Genomic DNA, 19,991 nt, shown 5'->3' on the forward strand with positions numbered 1-19,991 from the left:
CTGGAGGGTGAGACCTCTGATGCTGCATCACAACTCTGTATCATTTCCATTTTCCAACCGTAGTCATAGTAAACACTCCATGATATAATTGAGACGGTTTCAGGTTCACCATAGCACACCTAAACTGAAAACCTGCAAGAGAAACATGTAAATGATTTCTAAACATACAAATCAGGAGCAGGAGTAGGCATTTGGGCCTTTGAGGCTGTTTTGTCATTTAAGATCATGGCTGATTTGATTTTCGCCTCAACACTACTGTCTAATCACTTATAACCTTTCATTCCCCGGTCAATCAAGAACATACCTAGCACTGCCTCAAAAATATCCAATGAGCCAGACTCTAGTGCTCTCCAAAAACATGAGTTCCACAGATAAACTGCTGTCTGAGAAAAAGTATCTGTTTTATGTCTGTCATAAGTGGGAGACCTAATTTTTAATCTGCGTCCCCTACATTAGACTTTCCACTTAAGGAAAATTGCTCCCAATATCTAGCCTGTCAAGACCTCTCAACATTTTGTATGTTTCAATAATATCAACACTCACTCTTCTAAACTCTATAGATTTGTTTGAAATAGAAAGCTTGAGGGATTCAAACATTATATGCTGTCCAAGTCAGCTATATAAACTATTTAAGTATTGCTGTTGTAAATCATGCACCTAACATACCACCCAGATCATCTTAATAGTCTTAAGGCCTTATAACTTAATGCATGTTCCGAATGCTATAATTAGCCAACTTTCCATTGATGGACTGGTAGTCATCCAGTGTCATAGAGTCACAGATCTACAGCACAGAAAAATGCCCTTTGGCCCATCAAATTTGCACTGGTCAGAAACAAGCACCTAACTATTCTAATCCCATGTTCTAGCTCTTGGCATAACACGTGCACAAATACTTCCTAAATGTTATGAAGGTTTCTACCACTACCACCCTTACAGGCAGTAAGTTCCAGATTCCCAAAGCCCTCTGATGAAAAACATTCTCTTCTAAACCTCCTGCTCCTTACTTAAATCAATGGCCCACTGTCATTGGCTCCTCCATCATGGGGAAAAATTCTTTCCTGTCTACCCTATCTCCTCTCCTCAATTTTTAATCTCAATCATGTCCCATATCCAGCTCCGATCCAAAGGAAAATAACCCCAGTCGATCCAGTCTCTCTTCACAACTAAAATTCTTCAACCCAGGCAACATGCCGGTAGATCTCCGCCGCACCCTCTGCAATGCAATTACTTATGAGATTGGGAGAATATTGATATACATACTTTTACTACTGGGGCACAAAATTCTCATACTATCCACAATGATGAAAGAATCCAAAGTGTCTAATAAGCAAGTGGACAAACTTTTGATAATGAACATTTTTAAAAGAGGAAAGGAAGAGCAGAACTGTACTATCTCGATTCATCCAAACACAGTACAAACAGCAGCCTCATCTTATGGTGTGAAATTCTAAGAATTTCAGCATATGCAAAGTTTGCAACAATGATCCTGTTTGCAATTTTAAGCACATGGGACACATACATCAGCAAGTTGCATGGTAGAATTATTTAGTCTGTAAGAAAATTGCAGGTGATTCAAGTTGTCATTCACAATAAAAAGTTCATATCAAGAATAGTAAAATAGCACTCAAAATTAATTTAAGTAGATGGCTGAAAACTTAAGTATTTTTGAAATGATGAAAGTCAAAGTTTACACAACAGAAAATGCTAATAAATAAAGGATCAACATCTGGACATTTTCTGATATGAGCATACATGTCAAAGGCAGAGGCCCCAAAACCTAAAGAACAAAGACTGATTGGCAATACTATTAAGGAGTTAGAACATGATTACCAGCATTTTTAAAATATTTACCAACTCAATTCCTTTTGGAGATTGTACCTGTCCAGTTGGCACTAACAATTTTTTGCCAAAGAGATCAGTCTGCATGAGCGAGCACCTAAAAGTGACTATCGTAGCATGCATCGCAATCAAATCTAACCCTTTCCTAATCTGACATAAATGCATAGACATACTTCACAGGAAAGATCACTGAGAAGTGACCATTCGTAGAAACTAAGGTTTTTTTTCTTCTCTCTGACCCTGGGCAATAAAAGCACCAAAATGTTAGCACAGGTGGAAACAGCTAATTTCACAAAGAACAGGAGCTGCAGTTCTGATCTGCTTAGGCAATAAAGAAACAGTGCCATCCAGGTTTCTATTTGATGAATCCCGAGCTTGATAAATCTGAAATTCATGCAATTGGGTGCATTTTAAATATGTATGACCATATCTGTTGGCTGAGAAGTGTCTGCTGTTTTCTCAGTTCAGGCAGTCCAAATCTGAGCACTTAAAATGGTTAAGGCTTATTTGGAATGACTCAGTTCAAATTGAATGAGGCTGCTCAGGCTCATGCGACAAGAGTCATCAAATGTTGTAAGGTCAGGAGTACGCACTTTCACTGCTACGTCATAAAAATTGCTTCAAACGCACTTTCATTTATTTCGAAAAGTCTGTTCACTGTCCCTTTACAGATCATTGGTTATACTGTTCCATGTGATAGAACTCTAATTTGAATGAGCTAATGAAATTTCCACATTTTTCTGAGGGCACAGAGTCATCTATTTTGAAGCCTTCACCAAAATGATACGTTTACAGACATTGCCAGTTTTGTTGTACCTCAACTCTATTGAAATCCAACAGGAAAAGGAGCTAGAATGCACATAGATGAAAATCAACTTCCATATCATTATCAAGAAAAATAATTTTTATATATCTAATTATAATGGGTTGGATTTTCTGACTCATTGGAAGTCAGGGTGAGGATAGGGATAGGAAAATGCGGACAGCCAATTTGGGACAACCTTTCAACATATTTCCGTTTCCACTGGAATTCTGAGGGGTGCACCTTGAACGGGATTGGCTGCCCGTTCACTATAATGTCTGGCAACCAATTAGAGCATTTTTGTCTCCCTGCCTTCCCTTCTTTTCTAGTAGTACTGTGAGTTTGATATTGCTGCAGAATCTTTGTGTCAGCAAGGTTGAAAGCTTATCTATCATCTTTAATAGGACTTCAAATGCAGAGATAGCCAATTAGGGACTGCCTCTAATTGTTACACCACTGAACACAATAATGACGTGAGATTGAGACTCCCATGTGGGTCCTGGCACCCACCAAAAAAATCAAGCCTAATGTCACAAACAAGACACAATTTAAAAATAAGTTCAAGGACTCATTCTGCATAAGTTGTGGCTCACCAGAAGACTCTCCAGTTCTTAAGATCTATTTATTATAGGCATATTGAAAGTTTCTAATCAAACTATTTGGCTTCATTAGGACCTCAAGAGAGCTGTCAAGTTCTGGAATGAGACTTGAAAGCAGACCTTCTGTATAAGATGTTGGGAAACTACCACTGTGCCACAATACTTCCACCTTTACTCCAATCATTCCAAATTCTGCATATTTTATTCCTGGTTTACAATCAACATTTGCAACAGCTATCCATTTGATATTAATTAATGTTTTAAACTTCAAATAATGTAAGTGGCTGTGAAAGACAACTTAAGTCCTATTTGAGCCAATGACAATTTGTGTTATCAGGTCAGTTCATTCATGGACTACAAATCAAACTACTTGATTTTTTCAAACAACCAATGTCAACTTTGTTGAAAATTTATTGTATCTCAATTTTGTCTACAATATTTCAAATTCCAGTTGTTAAAGAAAAAAAACATTTTGAAAATTTCATTATTCTGAATGGTTCCTTTGCAAAGGTTCCCTTTGAGTAATCATTTCCATTTTGTAGTCTGTAACAAAGCAAATGTTTTTAAAGAAACTGCTCACAAGGATCTAACAATCTTTGTAGCATAGATTTTACCTTTCCCAACTTGCAGCTAATGCCAAGGCAAGGGGAGTTCCAAACATCAGAAAGCCAAAAACAAATCCAGAATCAGTGACTCCATCAAGCAGGGTAAACAGCCTGAAGGAATCTTACAGACAGCAAATAAGCTAGCAAAATACTTAATTCTTATATTTGATTATTTTGCTCATTGTAAAAATTAAGGTTGGAACATAAATCGTAAAAGTTGAAATAGCAAGACAAGCTTTCTTTAGGAAGTATTTGAAGAAAGAGCGAGAGAAATAGGCTTACAGTAATAAGGGATTTCAATTTTGCTAACATTAACTGAGATCATATTCATGTTAAAGGATTAGAGAAGGTAGAATTTTTAAAATGCTTGCAGGAGAACTTTTGTGCCAGGACATATATAGTCCTACTAGAGATGGGGCAGTGCTAGCCCTAATCCTAGAGAATGAAGTCAGACAAGTAGTTGACATGTCAGTGGGTGAATATTTTGGGGATAGTGATCATAACTCTATACTTTCCAAAATCATTATGAAATGGATAGGATAGTGCAGACATTAAGTGTCTAAATTTGGGGAAGGGAAATTTCAATATCATTCAACAGGATCTGGCAAACATAGACTGGGAGCAGATACTTGCAATAAGTTTACATTTGAAAAGTGGGAATCTTTCCAAGGACAGCATATTTCTCTAAGAGGGAAGGGCTAGGGTAGCAAGTCCAAAGAAGCCAAGGTATCAAGGCAGATCAAGTATTAGATAAAAAGGAAAAAAAAGGAAGCATTATTAGGTACACAGCGCTAAAAACAGGGGAAGTATTTCAAGTATATAGAGTGTGTAAGGGTGTGCTTAAAAAATGAAATTGGAGACACACTGGTGCCACTAAATATCTTAAGCAGACAGGATTAAGGAAAAAACATTTTCTAAGTATATTAAGAGGAGGAGGATAATAAGGAAAAAGTGGGGCCTATTAGAGACCAAAGGGCTTATCTGTGCATGGAGCCTGCAAACGTGGGTGCATACTTAAATTATTAATTCTATGTGTTCGCAGAGGAGAAAGGTACTGTAGCTGGAGATTTCAGTTGGGATGGTGAGGTTCTAGAACATGTTAAGATCAATAGAGAGGAGTTTTTATGTTTTAGCAGACATAAAGCTGCATAAATCCTCAGGACCTGTTGAGCTATATCCCAGGCTGCTACAGGAAACAAGGGAGGAGATTGCTGGGGCCCTGGCAGAGGTATTTAATACTTTGGCAGCCACAGAAAATGTGTCAATTGACTGGAGGATAGCTTATTTGGTGGATAGAAGGGCCGCAGAGATAGGATTAGTGGTGCTGGAAGAGCACAGCAGTTCAGGCAGCATCCAAGGAGCTTCGAAGTCGACGTTTCGGGCAAAAGCCCTTCATCAGGAATAAAGGCAGTGAGCCTGAAGCGTGGAGAGATAAGCTAGAGGAGGGTGGGGGTGGGGAGAAAGTAGCATAGAGTACAATAGGTGAGTGGGGAAGGGGATGAAGGTGATAGGTCAGGGAGGAGAGGGTGGAGTAGATAGGTGGAAAAGGAGATAGGCAGGTAGGACAAGTCCAGACAAGTCATGGGGACAGTGCTGAGCTGGAAGTTTAGAACTAGAGTGATATGGGGGAAGGGGAAATGAGGAAACTGTTGAAGTCCACATTGATACCCTGGGGTTGAAGTGTTCCGAGGCGGAAGATGAGGCTTTCTTCCTCCAGGCGTCTGGTGGTGAGGGAGCGGCGGTGAAGGAGGCCCAGGACCTCCATGTCCTCGGCAGAGTGGGAGGGGGAGTTGAAATGTTGGGCCACAGGGCAGTGTGATTGATTGGTGCGGGTGTCCCGGAGATGTTCCCTAAAGTGCTCTGCTAGGAGGCGCACAGTCTCCCCAATGTAGAGGAGACCGCATCGGGAGCAACGGATACAATAAATGATATTCATGGATGTGCAAGTAAAACTTTGATGGATGTGGAAGGCTCCTTTAGGACCTTGGATAGAAGTGAGGGAGGAGGTGTGGGCGCAGGTTTTACAGTTCCTGCGGTGGCAGGGGAAAGTGCCAGGATGGGAGGGTGGGTTGTAGGGGGGCGTGGACCTGACGTAGTCACGGAGGGAACGGTCTTTGCGGAAGGCGGAAAGGGGTGGGGAGGGAAATATATTCCTGGTGGTGGGGTCTGTTTGGAGGTGGCGGAAATGTCGGCGGATGATTTGGTTTATGCGAAGGTTGGTAGGGTGGAAGGTGAGCACCAGGGGCATTCTGTCCTTGTTACGGTTGGAGGGGTGGGGTCTGAGGGAGGAGGTGCGGGATGTAGACGAGATGCGTTGGAGGGCATCTTTAACCACGTGGGAAGGGAAATTGCTGTCTCCAAAGAAGGAGGCCATCTGGTGTGTTCTGTGGTGGAACTGGTCCTCCTGGGAGCAGATCCGGCGGAGGCGGAGGAATTGGGAATACGGGATGGCATTTTTGTAAGAGGTAGGGTGGGAAGAGGTGTAATCCAGGTAGCTGTGGGAGTCGGTGGGTTTGTAAAAAAATGTCAGTGTCAAGTCGGTCGTCATTAATGGAGATGGAGAGGTCCAGGAAGGGGAGAGAGGTGTCAGAGGTGGTCCAGGTAAATTTAAGGTCAGGGTGGAATGTGTTGGTGAAGTTGATGAATTGCTAAACCTCCTTGTGGGAGCACGAGGTGGCGCCAATGCTGTCATCAATGTAGCGGAGGAAGAGGTGGGGAGTGGTGCCGGTGTAATTACGGAAGATCAACTGCTCTACGTAGCCAACAAGGAGACAGGCATAGCTGGGGCCCATACGTGTGCCCATGGCTACCCCTTTGGTCTGGAGGAAGCGGGAGGATTCAAAGGAGAAATTGTTCAGGGTGAGGACCAATTCGGCCAAACGAATGAGAGTGTCGGTGGAAGGGTACTGTTGGGGACGTCTGGAGAGGAAAAAACGGAGGGCTTGGAGGCCCTGGTCATGGCGGATGGAGGTGTAGAGGGATTGGATATCCATGGTGAAGATGAGGCGTTGGGGGCCAGGGAAACGGAAGTCTTGGAGGAGGTGGAGGGCGTGGGTGGTGTCTCAAATGTATGTGGGGAGTTCCTGGACTAGGGGGGGGATAGGACAGTGTCGAGGTAGGTAGAGATGAGTTCAGTGGGGCAGGAGCATGCTGAGACAATGGGTCGGCCAGGGTGGTCAGGCTTGTGGATCTTGGGAAGGAGGTAGAACCGGGCAGTGCGGGGTTCCTGCACTATGAGGTTGAGATAGGATAGGCCAGATAATTACAGAGCAGTTAATCCATCATCAGTGGCAAGGAAATTATTAGAAAAAAGTCTGAGGGACAGAATTAATCAACATTTGGAATGGCATGGATTGATTAAGGATAGTCAGCTCAGATTTGTTAGAGGGAGATCTTGTCTAATTTGTAGGAGTTTTTTTTGATAAAGAGTGATGATCTGGTTTACATGGACATCAGCAAGGCCTTAGACATGGTCCCACATGAAAGGCTGGTCCAAAATGGGATAACATGTTGGCAAACTAGATCCAAATGTGGTTTGCAAATAGGAGGCAAAACGTGATGTTGTAAGTTTGGAAGTCTGTGACCAACAGTGCACCACAGGGAACAATGCTGGGAGCCTTACTGTTTGTGATGTATATTAACAACTTTAACATAAATGTTGAAGGTAAGTTTGCCCATGACACAAAAATGGGTGCAGTTGTTGACAGTGAGGAGGATGGTCTCAGGCTACAATCTAGTATTGATCAGATAGTAAATTGGACTGAGCAATAGAATTTAATTTTGATCAGTGTGAGGTGATGCATTTTGGGAGGTTTAATAAAGGATGGATTTACACAATGAATGAAAAGTCCCCACAAAGTACTGAGGAACCAAGTGACCTTGGTGTATGTCCATAGATCCCTGAAGGTATCAGCACAGGTAGATAAGGTGGTAAAGAAGGCATATATGATGCTTGCCTTTATAAGCTGAGGCATAGAATATAGGAGCAGGGAAGTTTTATCACAATTTTATAAAACAATTGTTAGGCCACAGGTGGAATATTGTGTGCTGGTCTGGTCACCACACTGTTGGGAAGCCATCATTGCACTAGAGAGGATGCAGAGAAGATTCACCAGGATGTTGCCTGGAATAGAAAGTCTCAGTTATGAAGAGAGACTGGATTGACTGGGTGTGTTTCTCCTGGAGCAGAAGAGGCTGAGGGGGGATATGATGAATGATACAAAAATATGACAAGCAGAGACAGAATCTTTTTGCCCGGCAGATTGGTCTAAGACTCGAAGGCACAAGTTTAAGGTGAAGAAAAAGTGGTGAGAAAAAGAGGGGATCTGACGAAAATGAAATTTCACCCACAGAGCGGCAGAAGTATGGAAGCTTCTGCCTTTTGAAGGTAATGGAGGCAGGTACTTTCAACACCTGAATGAGCACTTAAAATGTCAGGATATTGCTGACTGCATTGAAATGGGATCAGTGCTGGGACCGCAGCTTTTTACAATATATATTAATGATATAGAAGATGGTATTAGCAATAACATTAGCAAATTTGCTGATGATATTAAGCTGGGTGGCAGGGTGAAGTGTGATGAGGATGTTAGGAGATTACAGGGTGACCTGGACAGGTTAGGTGAGTGGTCAGATGCATGGCAGATGCAGTTTAATGTGGATAAATGTATGGTTATCCACTTTGGTGGGAAGAACAGGAAGGCAGATTACTACCTAAATGGAATCAATTTAGGTAAAGGGGCAGTACAAAGAAATCTGGGTGTTCTTGTACACCAGGTAAGCATGCAGGTACAGCAGGTAGTGAAGAAGGCTAATAGCATGCTGGCCTTCATAACAAGAGGGATTGAGAACAGAAGCAAAGAGGTTCTTCTGCAGCTGTACAGGGCCCTGGTGAGACCACACCTGGAGTACTGTGTGCAGTTCTGGTCTCCAAATTTGAGGAAAGGCATTCTGGTTATTGAGGGAGTGCAGCGTAGGTTCACGAGGTCAATTCCTGGAATGGCGGGACTACCTGGAGTGACTGGGCTTGTATACCCTTGAGTTTAGAAGACTGAGAGGGGATCTGATTGAGACATATAAGATTATTAAAGGATTGGACACTCTGGAGGCAGGAAACATGTTTCCGCTGATGGGTGAGTGCCGAACCAGAGGACACAGCTTAAAAATACAGGGTAGACCATTTAGGACAGAGATGAGGAGAAACTTCTTCACCCAGAGAGTGGTGGCTGTGTGGAATGCTCTGCCCCAGAGGGCAGTGGAGGCCCAGTCTCTGGATTCATTTAAGAAAGAGTTGGATAGAGCTCTCAAGGATTGTGGAATCAAGGGTTATGGAGAGAAGGCAGGAACAGGATACTGATTAAGGATGATCAGCCATGATCATATTGAATGGTGGTGCAGGCTCGAAGGGCAGAATGGCCTACTCCTGCACCTATTGTCTATATAGTTTGATGTTAATTGGCCAGCATGGAGACAGAGGGCAGAAGGGCCTATTTCTATAACTTTAATCTATGTAATTTTTATCATAAATGAAATAATGTGATACAAAACAAACATAAAATTAGATTTTCATGGCCAGAGAAGCTGTTCAGAAATAATTATGATTTAATGTAGCATTAAAAATTCCAGCTCCAGCTCATTAACAAGTTATTTCTGAGGAGGGCGAGGGTTTAACAAATATTACAACATTAAAGGGAAAGTTATAATCAGTTCAAGATTTCAAGAACCTGTGTGCCTACATGGGCTTCAACAGTGCCAATTACACGGACATATTGTACAGGGAATTACTAAATAACAAGCGAGTTTCCTCATACAGCTGTGCATATGTGAATAGAAGAAGTTGCTACTAGTATTGCAGGGAATGGAAACAGGAATTATAGTACCTCTATTATTACAATTGCAAAATCTAGGCTTCATTGTACTTAAATATTATTATCCCATAAACCTGAAGGTAAAGTAAAACTTTGGATATTATTTTAGTTGCTTACCTCAAAGAGGTCAGATGATTCATTCCCATATTGGTTGGAAATTATTCCAGATTGGTCACTGTACCACTTGAGTCCACCCAGAAAAGTTTCTGTGTCCAAGTCATTTACATCGAGCTCTGAAAGGTCAAGTTCAGGGAGATCTGAACACAGTGGCTGGTCTTCACCAACTAATGCAGCACACTACAAGAAAACAAAGGAAAGCATGTTTTTAAAATAGTTGACATTACTGTACTGGCAAATAAATACCAGGTTATAGTCCAACAGGTTTAATTGGAAGCACACTAGCTTTCGGAGCGACGCTCCTTCATCAGGTGATGAAGGAGCGTCGCTCCGAAAGCTAGTGTGCTTCCAATTAAACCTGTTGGACTATAACCTGGTGTTGTGTGATTTTTAACTTTGTACACCCCAGTCCAACACCAGCATCTCCGAATCATAGCAAATAAATATTGCAACTTGCTACAGCATAATAGTAACTTCATTAAAAAAGTGCAGTGTCTTGGCAATGCGGTTTCAGCCAATGCTACTACGTAAAGTACTGTTAACAGGGGTGCAAGAGTAATGCAGGTTAACTTCCCCTTGACTTTCCCGGATGCATACTCTACGTAAATGACCTTATTTGAAACTGGCAACTTCCTTTCAAACTTGTACAATAAAGACTTGATTCAAAATATGCACTGTTTTTGAATTTTTGCCATATTAATGTTTAAAGCTATGCTGTTTTCACTGCAAAATGGCTTTGATAACAGGGAAGATGAAAGAGAAAACAAAAAGCTATGACCACCAGGTGAGGGACTGGTTGACCTCATGGTCCACCAGGGAGCAAAGCAGGTTTGACAACACTTGACTCTACAGAGCTTCCCAGTGAGTAAACATACTATAGTTGGAGTTAAAAATAAAAGTTTGTATAAAAAAATGCAAACCAATTTTGACTGCAAGAATTAACAAAACATTTTGATGCAGCTCTATACAATTCAGTGATGCTGAAAATCCTTTGCTATCTGTACATGATGCAGTAGGAGATCAACAAAGTTAGGCTGTAGGTTTGCATTGCGAATATCCAAGAATCCACCCAAAAGTAAGTTCAGTCTCTGATAACTGAATAGCAAAATATCTCAAGCACGTGCTGGATTTTGACAGCTGAGTGAATGTCAGATTTAGTATAAATGGGCTTTTAAATAGCTAACAAGGATTCGGGAATTAACGTGAGAAAATTGCGAAGAAAACTACAGCTTGCCAGTTCATGCATATCTCATTGGTAGGTCCACACAGGTGCACTGAGCAGCTGATTCTGTTTTTTTTTATTAACTGAACTTCACTTATTAGGTAAAATAAGCAAACTTTATTGTCCTCATAAAGCAACTGACAAATTTTACATTGCAAGTTATTCCATAAATTTATGCTCTGTAAAAATTTTACCTATATTCTCATAGTCGTAACTACCCTAAAAATAGATAACCATTTTAATCCTGTTGGATGATCTCTCACAATATTGTAAAATATATTTCTGTATATTAGCTAAAAATGCTCATGCCCATTACAAATTTTGCTTTATAGTTTGAAATTACCAGATTGATTCAGCCTCAGAAAATCGATTTGTGCAGAACTTCAATTGACATGAAATCATATACCTCCACTCTATGACATCATGAACAGAGAATGCTGCCCACAATTCACTGCTTCCCATTCATAAATAATATCATTGGAACACAAGTTTAAGATATCACAACAAGGGGGAGATCTACACAATACATTTGCTCTCAAGAAACTACTATCCAACAACAGAAAAAAAAAAGGACAACTGAGTGACTGAAGTACATAGGCATGTCTTGCAATAACCTTTATAATTATGGAGCAATTTTATTGGCTTTTAACTGATCTCTTTCTAACTTCAAATTGATTGGATAGATTTTAAAATGTAGATTAAAGAATAAACGAGACATTTGATCATTTAAAACTTTTACTTTTGCCCTTTAATGAGCTTCAGTGGACGAAATAAAAATAAATTTTGCAGAAAGATCCTTAATTGCTACTATGACTAAATGGTAAAATAATATAAAAATCTACAATACTATACTTTTGCACTTAATAATTGCTTCCCCTTGCTGTCCTGAGAGAAACAGTCGAGATGGCAAAATATTCTTCACTGTCTCAAATTAAATTCTTTACTCAACTCTGGTTCACTCAAAACTAATGCATGACTGAAGAAAACAGATTTGCAAATACTGAAACACATTCTTTGCCAAAACCACTCAACTGCTTATTAACGAAGAGAGGCATCAAGAGGTCAGCAGATATTCCCAGTGCCTATGTAAACTGGAATGCAAGGTTTATGGACTGGAAGAGGCTGATGAGCAATCTATATAAAACATGCAATAGTGCTAATGCAATTCATGCACATGCAAGAATAGAAAAAAGACCTACTGCAACATTCTGAAAAATACTGGAATAGAATACAAAAAGCAAATAAAAACACATGAACGATTAAACAGCTTTTGGCACAGGAAAAAAATATACGCCTTCTATCAATTGTCTCTCAAGATTAACACAAAACCTAGCTGGAATCATCTTGGCATGTATGCATTTCCTGGATTTGAACATAAATACATAAAATCCCCTTACAGGACAAAACGTACTATGGGTATATCCGAAGGAGCAGCCGTGAATCTTTCTGCCTTTTTTAAAATGAATTGTTCCCTTTCAGGTGATATAGATTTAAAAAGTCAGTGCTTATTTTTAAATTACCAGCAGCAGCCTTTCCATACAAACATTCTGGAGCAGTTGCACTCCTACAGTGGATGACTTAGATTTAAATTTAATGTTTAAAAATAGTTATTCTAAATCAAGACTATTGTGAAAATATATGAGTTTGTACAATTAAAACCTGAGAAAACACAAACAATAAATACAAATCTTTGGTTCACACATTATGTTATCTAATTCACTCTAACATTTTTGTTTGTGGCACCATGCCAAACCAATTACCAAACGACACTGAAATTTCAAGTTAAATCTGAACCTTATGACATAAGTTGTTTCATAAATGAGAATTGTATTAAAAAGTCAGTGTCACCTTTAACAGCATTGAAATCATAGGTGTGTGGCTGCTTTCCAAATGAAAAAGACAGATAAAATCCAAGATAAAATTTCTGCCTGCTTATCATACTGCAAGGTTATACAAAAGTTTTTAGGCAAGTTTTTAAAAAAGGATCAGTAAAGCTAGCTCCTCTCATAGAAGATAATGAAAAGAGCTTGTGTGTAACATTGTCTCAATCATTTACTGGGAAAACAAGTTTGAAGCAAATTGAGGCTCAGGTGAATACTCTTTCAAACAGCATTCCTTATTTATTTAGACATAAGTTTGTTTATACTCACTACTGATGAAAAGATCACTGAATTATACCACAGCTCACCTCTGTTTCAGTCCACTCAAAGTCTTGGTTGCACCTGTCCCACTCCATTCAGTTTATGCCTTAAAATCTCAATAAGTCCACAGGCACACACAGCAAGCACACATGTGGGGTGTTGGCCCCTTACTGAAATTGAACTGAAGGCACCTGTCTTACTACTACACTAACGCTACTGTTCAGTGTCACATGACAAGGTTATTAAAAGGAGTTAGTGCTGTCAGTCAGAGGTACTATTCCATGATAACACCAATGACGTCTCAGAGGGTGGAGCTACAGTTAAGTACAGTAAATCTTTAAACTACTCAACCTTTGAATCTTTAGTCCCGTGCTGTGATTAAATTCCACTTTAGGAACCACGTCTTTATAACAATTCTGCCAATTAAAGAAATTGAATGATAATGGCATTTTTAAAAAAATCTTGTTGGAAGAGTCTTAAATGACATGAGGTTAAATACTATTTCATAGTCTAAAATTGTTTTCTTAATTAATTAGAAAATAGAATTTTACAAGAATTAGAATCCCTACAGTGTGGAAACAGGCCCTTCGGCCCAACAAGTCCACATGGACCCTCCAGACCCATTCCCCTACTCTATATTTGCCCCTGACTAATGCGCTTAGCCTATGCATTCCTGAACACTAGGGGCAATTTAGCATGGCCAATCGCTTAACCTGCACATCTTTGGACTGTGGGACGAAATCCATGTAGACACGGGAAGAATGTGCAAACTCCACACAGGTTGAGGCTGGAATCAAACCTGGGTCCCTGGCGCTGTGAGGCAATAGTGCTAACCACTGAGTCACCCTGAAAGAAATCAAACTCTTTAAGCATTTGCAAGGATTACACAATTTGAAACTCTAAATAATTTTCTTCCACTTCATTTTCTGAATTATAAACCATACAAATGTTGAAGTTCCAAGAAACTGCAATACAGTACTGAAATCATCACAATAAATAAAATGTTTTAGTTTCTTCTTAGCTGAATGAAGGACAAAACTGAATTTTCAGAAAGATTTGATACATTGAAAATTACCTAAGCCTTTACTTTTGCAATAACCTACACGCATAGAAACAATACAACAATATCATCTGTGTTGACAGTCAAAATAGAAAGGTGCTGAATTACATTATGATTTTGTGAAATTGGCATGGATTTCAAATATAAATAAGATTTTATTTTAATCAATGTGCAAAAAAACCATTAATGCTTCTGTTTGAAATGTATGATTCTAGTAAGAAAGGACATTAACCTCCATCAAAAAGAGCAGAAATCTGCCTTAGGTACAGACCAAGATATTGGTCATAAACCTGAAAAATGTCTGATGAAGTGATTTTCCCCAAACTGGCTGATTATTGATAAGGGGCAAACTTGGTGTCCAATTAAGGATGGCAGGCCAAAGACTTAACATTTCCAAAGCTGATTTAACAATTTTGAACTGGACTTTTCTAGTTAGGCTGAAACAATATGTCTCAATAGCCTTTAACTCACAAGGCTTACATATCTGCAAAATGCCAGAAATGCAAAATGGATAACCCAGCTCGGTCTTCTCCAGAGGTCCCCATAACAGGCTTCAGTCAATTTGATTAATTTCATGTTATATTAAGAAACAACTACAAGCACTAATACTGCAAAGGCTATGGCCTTGACACGAACTCAGTTTCAGCAATGAAGATTTGGGCTCTGGAATCATTTGTAACTTTGACCAGACGTTTTCCAAAAAAAAGCTGCAACATTGGCATCTACCAGACAATGTGGAAAATTACCCAGGTACCTCTTGTAAACAAAGTCTAATTCAGCCAATTAGCACCTCCTCAAGCTATTCTCAATCATTAGCAACATTATAGAAGGTCTAAAATACTATTAGGTGGCACTTACACAGTGATAACTTGCTCACTGACTGTTTGGGTTTCACCGAGGCCATTTGGTTCCAGACTGAATTACAACCTTTGTGCAAACATGGAACAAAAGAACATGATCCAAGATATGAGGTGAAAGTGACTGCCCTTGTCATTAAGGAAGCAAGTGTAAGGAGACAGTGGCAAAGTGACAATGCTACTACACTAGTAATCCAGAGGTTCAGGCTAATGCTTTGGCATGTGTTTTCAAACCCCACTATCACAGCTGATGGAATTTAAATGCAATTGATAAAATATGGGAGTTGAAAGCTACTATGATTAATGATGACCATGGCAACTACTATTTATTGTTACAAAAACCCATCCAGTTCACTAATGTACTTTAGGAAAGGAAATCTGCCATCAGTCTTTTCAACCTGCAATTCCAAGGACGCAGCAATATGATTGACTTTTGACTGCCTTCTGAAAAGGCCTTGCAAGTCACTTTGTTCACGGTAACTAGGAATGGGCAATAAATGCTAGCTTTGCCAGTAAAACCCAAATCCCATTATAGAATTAAGTAAAATTTGATCAAGCAATAGCAAGGAGCCTGAACAAAACTGAAGTCAATGGGGATCAAAGAAAATAATTCTCCAATGGTTGATGCTATAGCTATCATAAAATAAGATGGTTGAGGTTGCTCGATTCCTAATTAACACAGGGCCTGGACATTATTCGAGGTAAGTCCTGGGCCCAAACATCTTTAACTTTTTCATCAATCATCCTTCAATCCTAAAGTCAGAAGAGGAGGTGTTTGTTGATGCTTGCACAATCAGTACCATATGTGACTCTTCACTTATTGCAGTTCATAATCATACAGTCGGTTCTGCTGTAACACACGTTTCTTTAATGCAAATTGGCTATAATGTGATTGGAAAAACTTAGATCATTATTTGTAGAATACAAACTTTCCTTACCTGTATTGGCTTAATGTGATTCCAGACCCACTGGTTTAAATGGTGCTGCAAATTTATTAAAATGTGGAATCGCATGGGAACAGAACTATTGTGTTATATCAGGACAGACTGTATACAGGAAGTTCTGGACAATATTCAGCTTTTTCTACTTAAAGGTAACACAAGTACAGGGTAATGACCATTTCCAGCAATAGAGAATAACTTTTTCCCATTGAAATTCAACAGCATTACCATTGCAAATCATCCACTAACAACACCCAATGGGTTCACATTGTACAAAAACATAACTGGACAAATCATATAAATGCTGTGCCTATAACAACAGGTCAGAGCCTGGGAAATCTGCTGTGAGTAACTCATTTAATGTTTCAAAGTCAGTCCAGAATTGACAAGACACAAATCAGTAATATGATGGAATACTCTCCACTTGCCTGGATCAGTGCACTTCTACCAAAACTCAAAATGCTCGAGACAATCCAGGACAAACCAGCCACTTATCTTACAGTCATAGACTCATAGAGTCATAGAGATGTACAGCATGGAAACAGACCCTTCGGTCCAACCCGTCCATGCCAACGAAATATCCCAGCCCAATCTAGTCCCACCTGCCAGCACTTGGCCCATATCCCTCCAAACCCTTCCTCTTCATATACCCATCCAAATGCCTCTTAAATGTTGCAATTGTACCAGCCTCCACAACTTCCTCTGGCAGCTCATTCCATCCAACCGCTGTGTGAAAAAGTTGCTCCGTAGGTCTCTTTTATATCTTTCCCTTCTCACCCTAAACCTATCCCCTCTATTTCTGGACTTTCCCACCCCAGGGAAAAGACTTTGCCTATTTACCCTATCCATGCCCCTCATAATTTTGTAAACCTCTATAATGTCACCCCTCACCAACCTTGAAACACCCCTCCACTGCCAGGATGTACCTATGAGTTACATTGAATGGTGCAGTGGTTTGAAAATGAAATCTATTTCATCAGTAAGCTGCTTGATATTGCCTAGCCAATCTGAATCAAGAGAAACTCAGAATTCAAAGTAAAGGCTGTCCTGGGCCTGCTGTCACAGATAGAGTTATAACATATTTTTTCGACAAAGTTAATCTTTCTTTAAAATGGGCAAAAGGGACTGAATTGTATAAATTGTTGGCCAAGTGTCAGTTTTGTCAAGTTTCACGAAGGGTTTCTCACCACAATACTGAATGTGATCTCTTGCTACATCCTACCAAATCCACCTTATCAAAAACCTTTTCTATTCCATGGCACCTTTTTTGCTCGATTCTAGCCACATGTCACCACTTGCTGTTCCGGAGACAAACAGCAATTCAGCAGATATTTGTCAAAAAGTCACCATCCCTGGTGCCTAAGCCATATTTAAAGTTTGTTATGCACCCAATTGAATGCTAGCAATCCAAAGCTGCTCAGCTCAATGATGGACAGTCATTCTAAACATGTAGGAGAGGGAGAAAATAGGGACCTGCATGTCCTAGTGGATGGAGTAATGGAGGTGTGTCCATTTCCTGGAAGAATAAGATCATAACATCAGACCCTGGAAACTGGTCAAGTCACTGCAGTCTCCACAATCTGGAGAAACAGCCAGAACTGATGCACGAAGGTCAATAACATCTACAATCTGTCATGTAAGTGACAGGCCCTTCTGTCTATGACCTTATATTCTCTCTGTCTCTGCTATTGCTCCTAACAAGTCTCCACTCTGCTACTCTTACTATACCCCACAACATCTTCCCTACTCGCTCTCACTCCCCCAACTTCTCACACCATTATGACTGCATGGCCTCTGTGCTGATACTCACTTGTCCAGGACTTATCACCACCTTTTGACCAACTGCAACAACACTAACATGTGTGCTACCCATTTTCATCTCATTAAATCACTCCTCTCCTCTCATTCCAGAAGAAAAAAGCAGGGTGGAAAGAGCATGAATGGTGCAGGAGTGCCAACAGTAGAGGATCAGGACTGTTGCTCTGGGGATGCCAAGACATCCATGTCCCACCAACTGAGAATATACTGCAACCCCCTTTTTCACCTTCTGTCTGAGTCATTCATGATACACCAGTTCCAACCATTGGTTTCCTCAGAAGCTGAAGGGTGACCTTATAAAGGTTCCTAAAATCATGAGGGGCATGGGTAGGGTAAATAGACAAGGTCTTGGGTTGGGGCAGTCCAGAACTAGATGGCATATGTTTAGGGTGAGAGGGGCGACATTTTCACAGAGGGTGGTGCGTGTATGGAATGAGCTGCCAGAGAAAATGGTGGAGGCTGGAACAATTACAACATTTAAAAGGAATCTGGAAGGGTATATGAATAAGAAGGGTTTAGAGGGATATGGGCCAAGTGCTGGCAAATGGAACTAGATTAGGTTAGGATATCTGGTTGGCATGGATGAGTTGGACTGAATGGTCTGTTCCATCCTGTACATCTCTATGCCTCTGACTCTATGGTCAGAATGACTCCTATCTCTTGTGTTTCGCAAGTACCAGCAGGTTGTCCATAGGCTTTGTGGAGAAACTGCAAACTCTGCAAAAAGCCACTTACTCGGTCTCTGAGAAAGAGTTTCAAGGCCTGAGAGGAAGCATTGTCAAAGCTGCCTTCTGCATCCCTTATAAGCTCAGATATTGAATCTTGGTGGGAAAGTCACAGTGAAACACATTGGGAGTACAAGCTGGTGAGCACCTCACTGCGACAGATCTGTGGTTGGCCCAGAACAAAAATGCCCCAGACTCAGGAGGACTGCCGGAGACCAGCCACCATTGGAGGAGAGGACCCTGTGACAACAACAGTCAGGAATTTTGTGCAAGTACCCAGAGGGGAACAAAAACAGCAGACAGGTACGAGGGTGATAATGGTCCTTATTACCCAGGAGGTAGTCTGGAAGAAGTGTAGCTATGGAGACCCAGCTGTCTCAAGCATGTAATCATCTAGTTGCCTCCCTGAACAGGTTGACAGCTTACATAGAGGGTCAGGTCAGTAGCTTCAGAGTCTGCTGGATTCATGCACTCACTTACACTTTGTAGGCCCAGTTATTAGTCCTCATGACCAAAGAATCACCATGACGGATGTAGAACATAACATGAACTCCACACCATTCCTCAAAAGGAGAAAGAGGAGGGTTCGTGGTGACACCTACCTGGAGCACACACTGGACACATGCCGCTCAGGACACTATTGAATTTCTTGGACCTCCACCCTTTCTGACCCCCTTCAACCTTTGGAAGTTCAACGCAAGGAGGATGCATTTGCAAGACCCTCAGCATGTCAGGGCTGCCCACACAAAAAATGCTACCAGGATCACCCAATCAATGGGCCAACAATTCCACTGTCAGGCTTCCTCCACCTTAGCTGCAAATACTGTGACAACACTGAGATACCATAACAGGGAAAGAAAGAAAAAATCTTTTGAGGGCAACATTCCCTTTAATTTTCTTACCAGCTTCATGGGCTACAACTTCTAGAACTAGATGTCAATGCTATAATTGCATGCCAATCCAAATCACTGTGTGTGGAACATTGGGACAGCTGCACTTACACAGCTTAAGACAGAACATTGTTTGATGGCATGTGTAGCAGCATACTGTATGTAAAGTATCATACTTGCACAAGTATTAAATCTGTTTGTTTGAGTCTCAGACTCACCTTGACTGTAAGTGTGCTAGTGTGATGATTATGTCTGTATCTGATGTACCATAGATTTATGTTTATTGATGAGACCTTACTGCAGCCTGTGGAAGGAAATTAAACAAGGTGTATATAGGGAAATTGGTTTTATTGGCACCATTGCTCCTCTTGGTCAAACATCACTATCATTTACCTGGCCTCTTTCCGCAAATGTGTTGGTGCTAAATGCTGAATATATTTGATGGGGTTGGAGAAGTGTACAGCACACAGACACCAATGCTTTATGATTGCCAAGGATTAGGGGA

At 40.6% G+C, this 19,991-nt stretch overlaps 1 protein-coding gene across 6 annotated transcripts in view; it reads right to left on the reverse strand.

Annotated features, from left to right (window-relative positions):
• The window catches only part of ppargc1a (peroxisome proliferator-activated receptor gamma, coactivator 1 alpha), a 701,995-nt gene that overhangs the window by 131,758 nt on the left and 550,246 nt on the right, over window positions 1–19,991 (reverse strand). For 5 of the 6 annotated variants that reach the window (XM_087986816.1, XM_087986810.1, XM_087986811.1 and 2 more), the window contains one exon: window positions 9,833–10,012. In XM_087986816.1, coding sequence (XP_087842942.1) covers window positions 9,833–10,012 — 180 coding nt within the window. Of the gene's footprint in view, window positions 1–9,832; window positions 10,013–13,242; window positions 13,377–19,991 lie in introns of those variants that run through there. The other variant, XM_043693974.2, reaches the window with a different exon arrangement.

The sequence above is a fragment of the Chiloscyllium plagiosum genome, unplaced genomic scaffold (assembly GCF_037043375.1).
Source record: "Chiloscyllium plagiosum isolate Xiang-an unplaced genomic scaffold, Cpla_swu_hap1 HiC_scaffold_1, whole genome shotgun sequence".
NCBI classification, from domain to species: Eukaryota; Metazoa; Chordata; class Chondrichthyes; order Orectolobiformes; family Hemiscylliidae; genus Chiloscyllium; species Chiloscyllium plagiosum.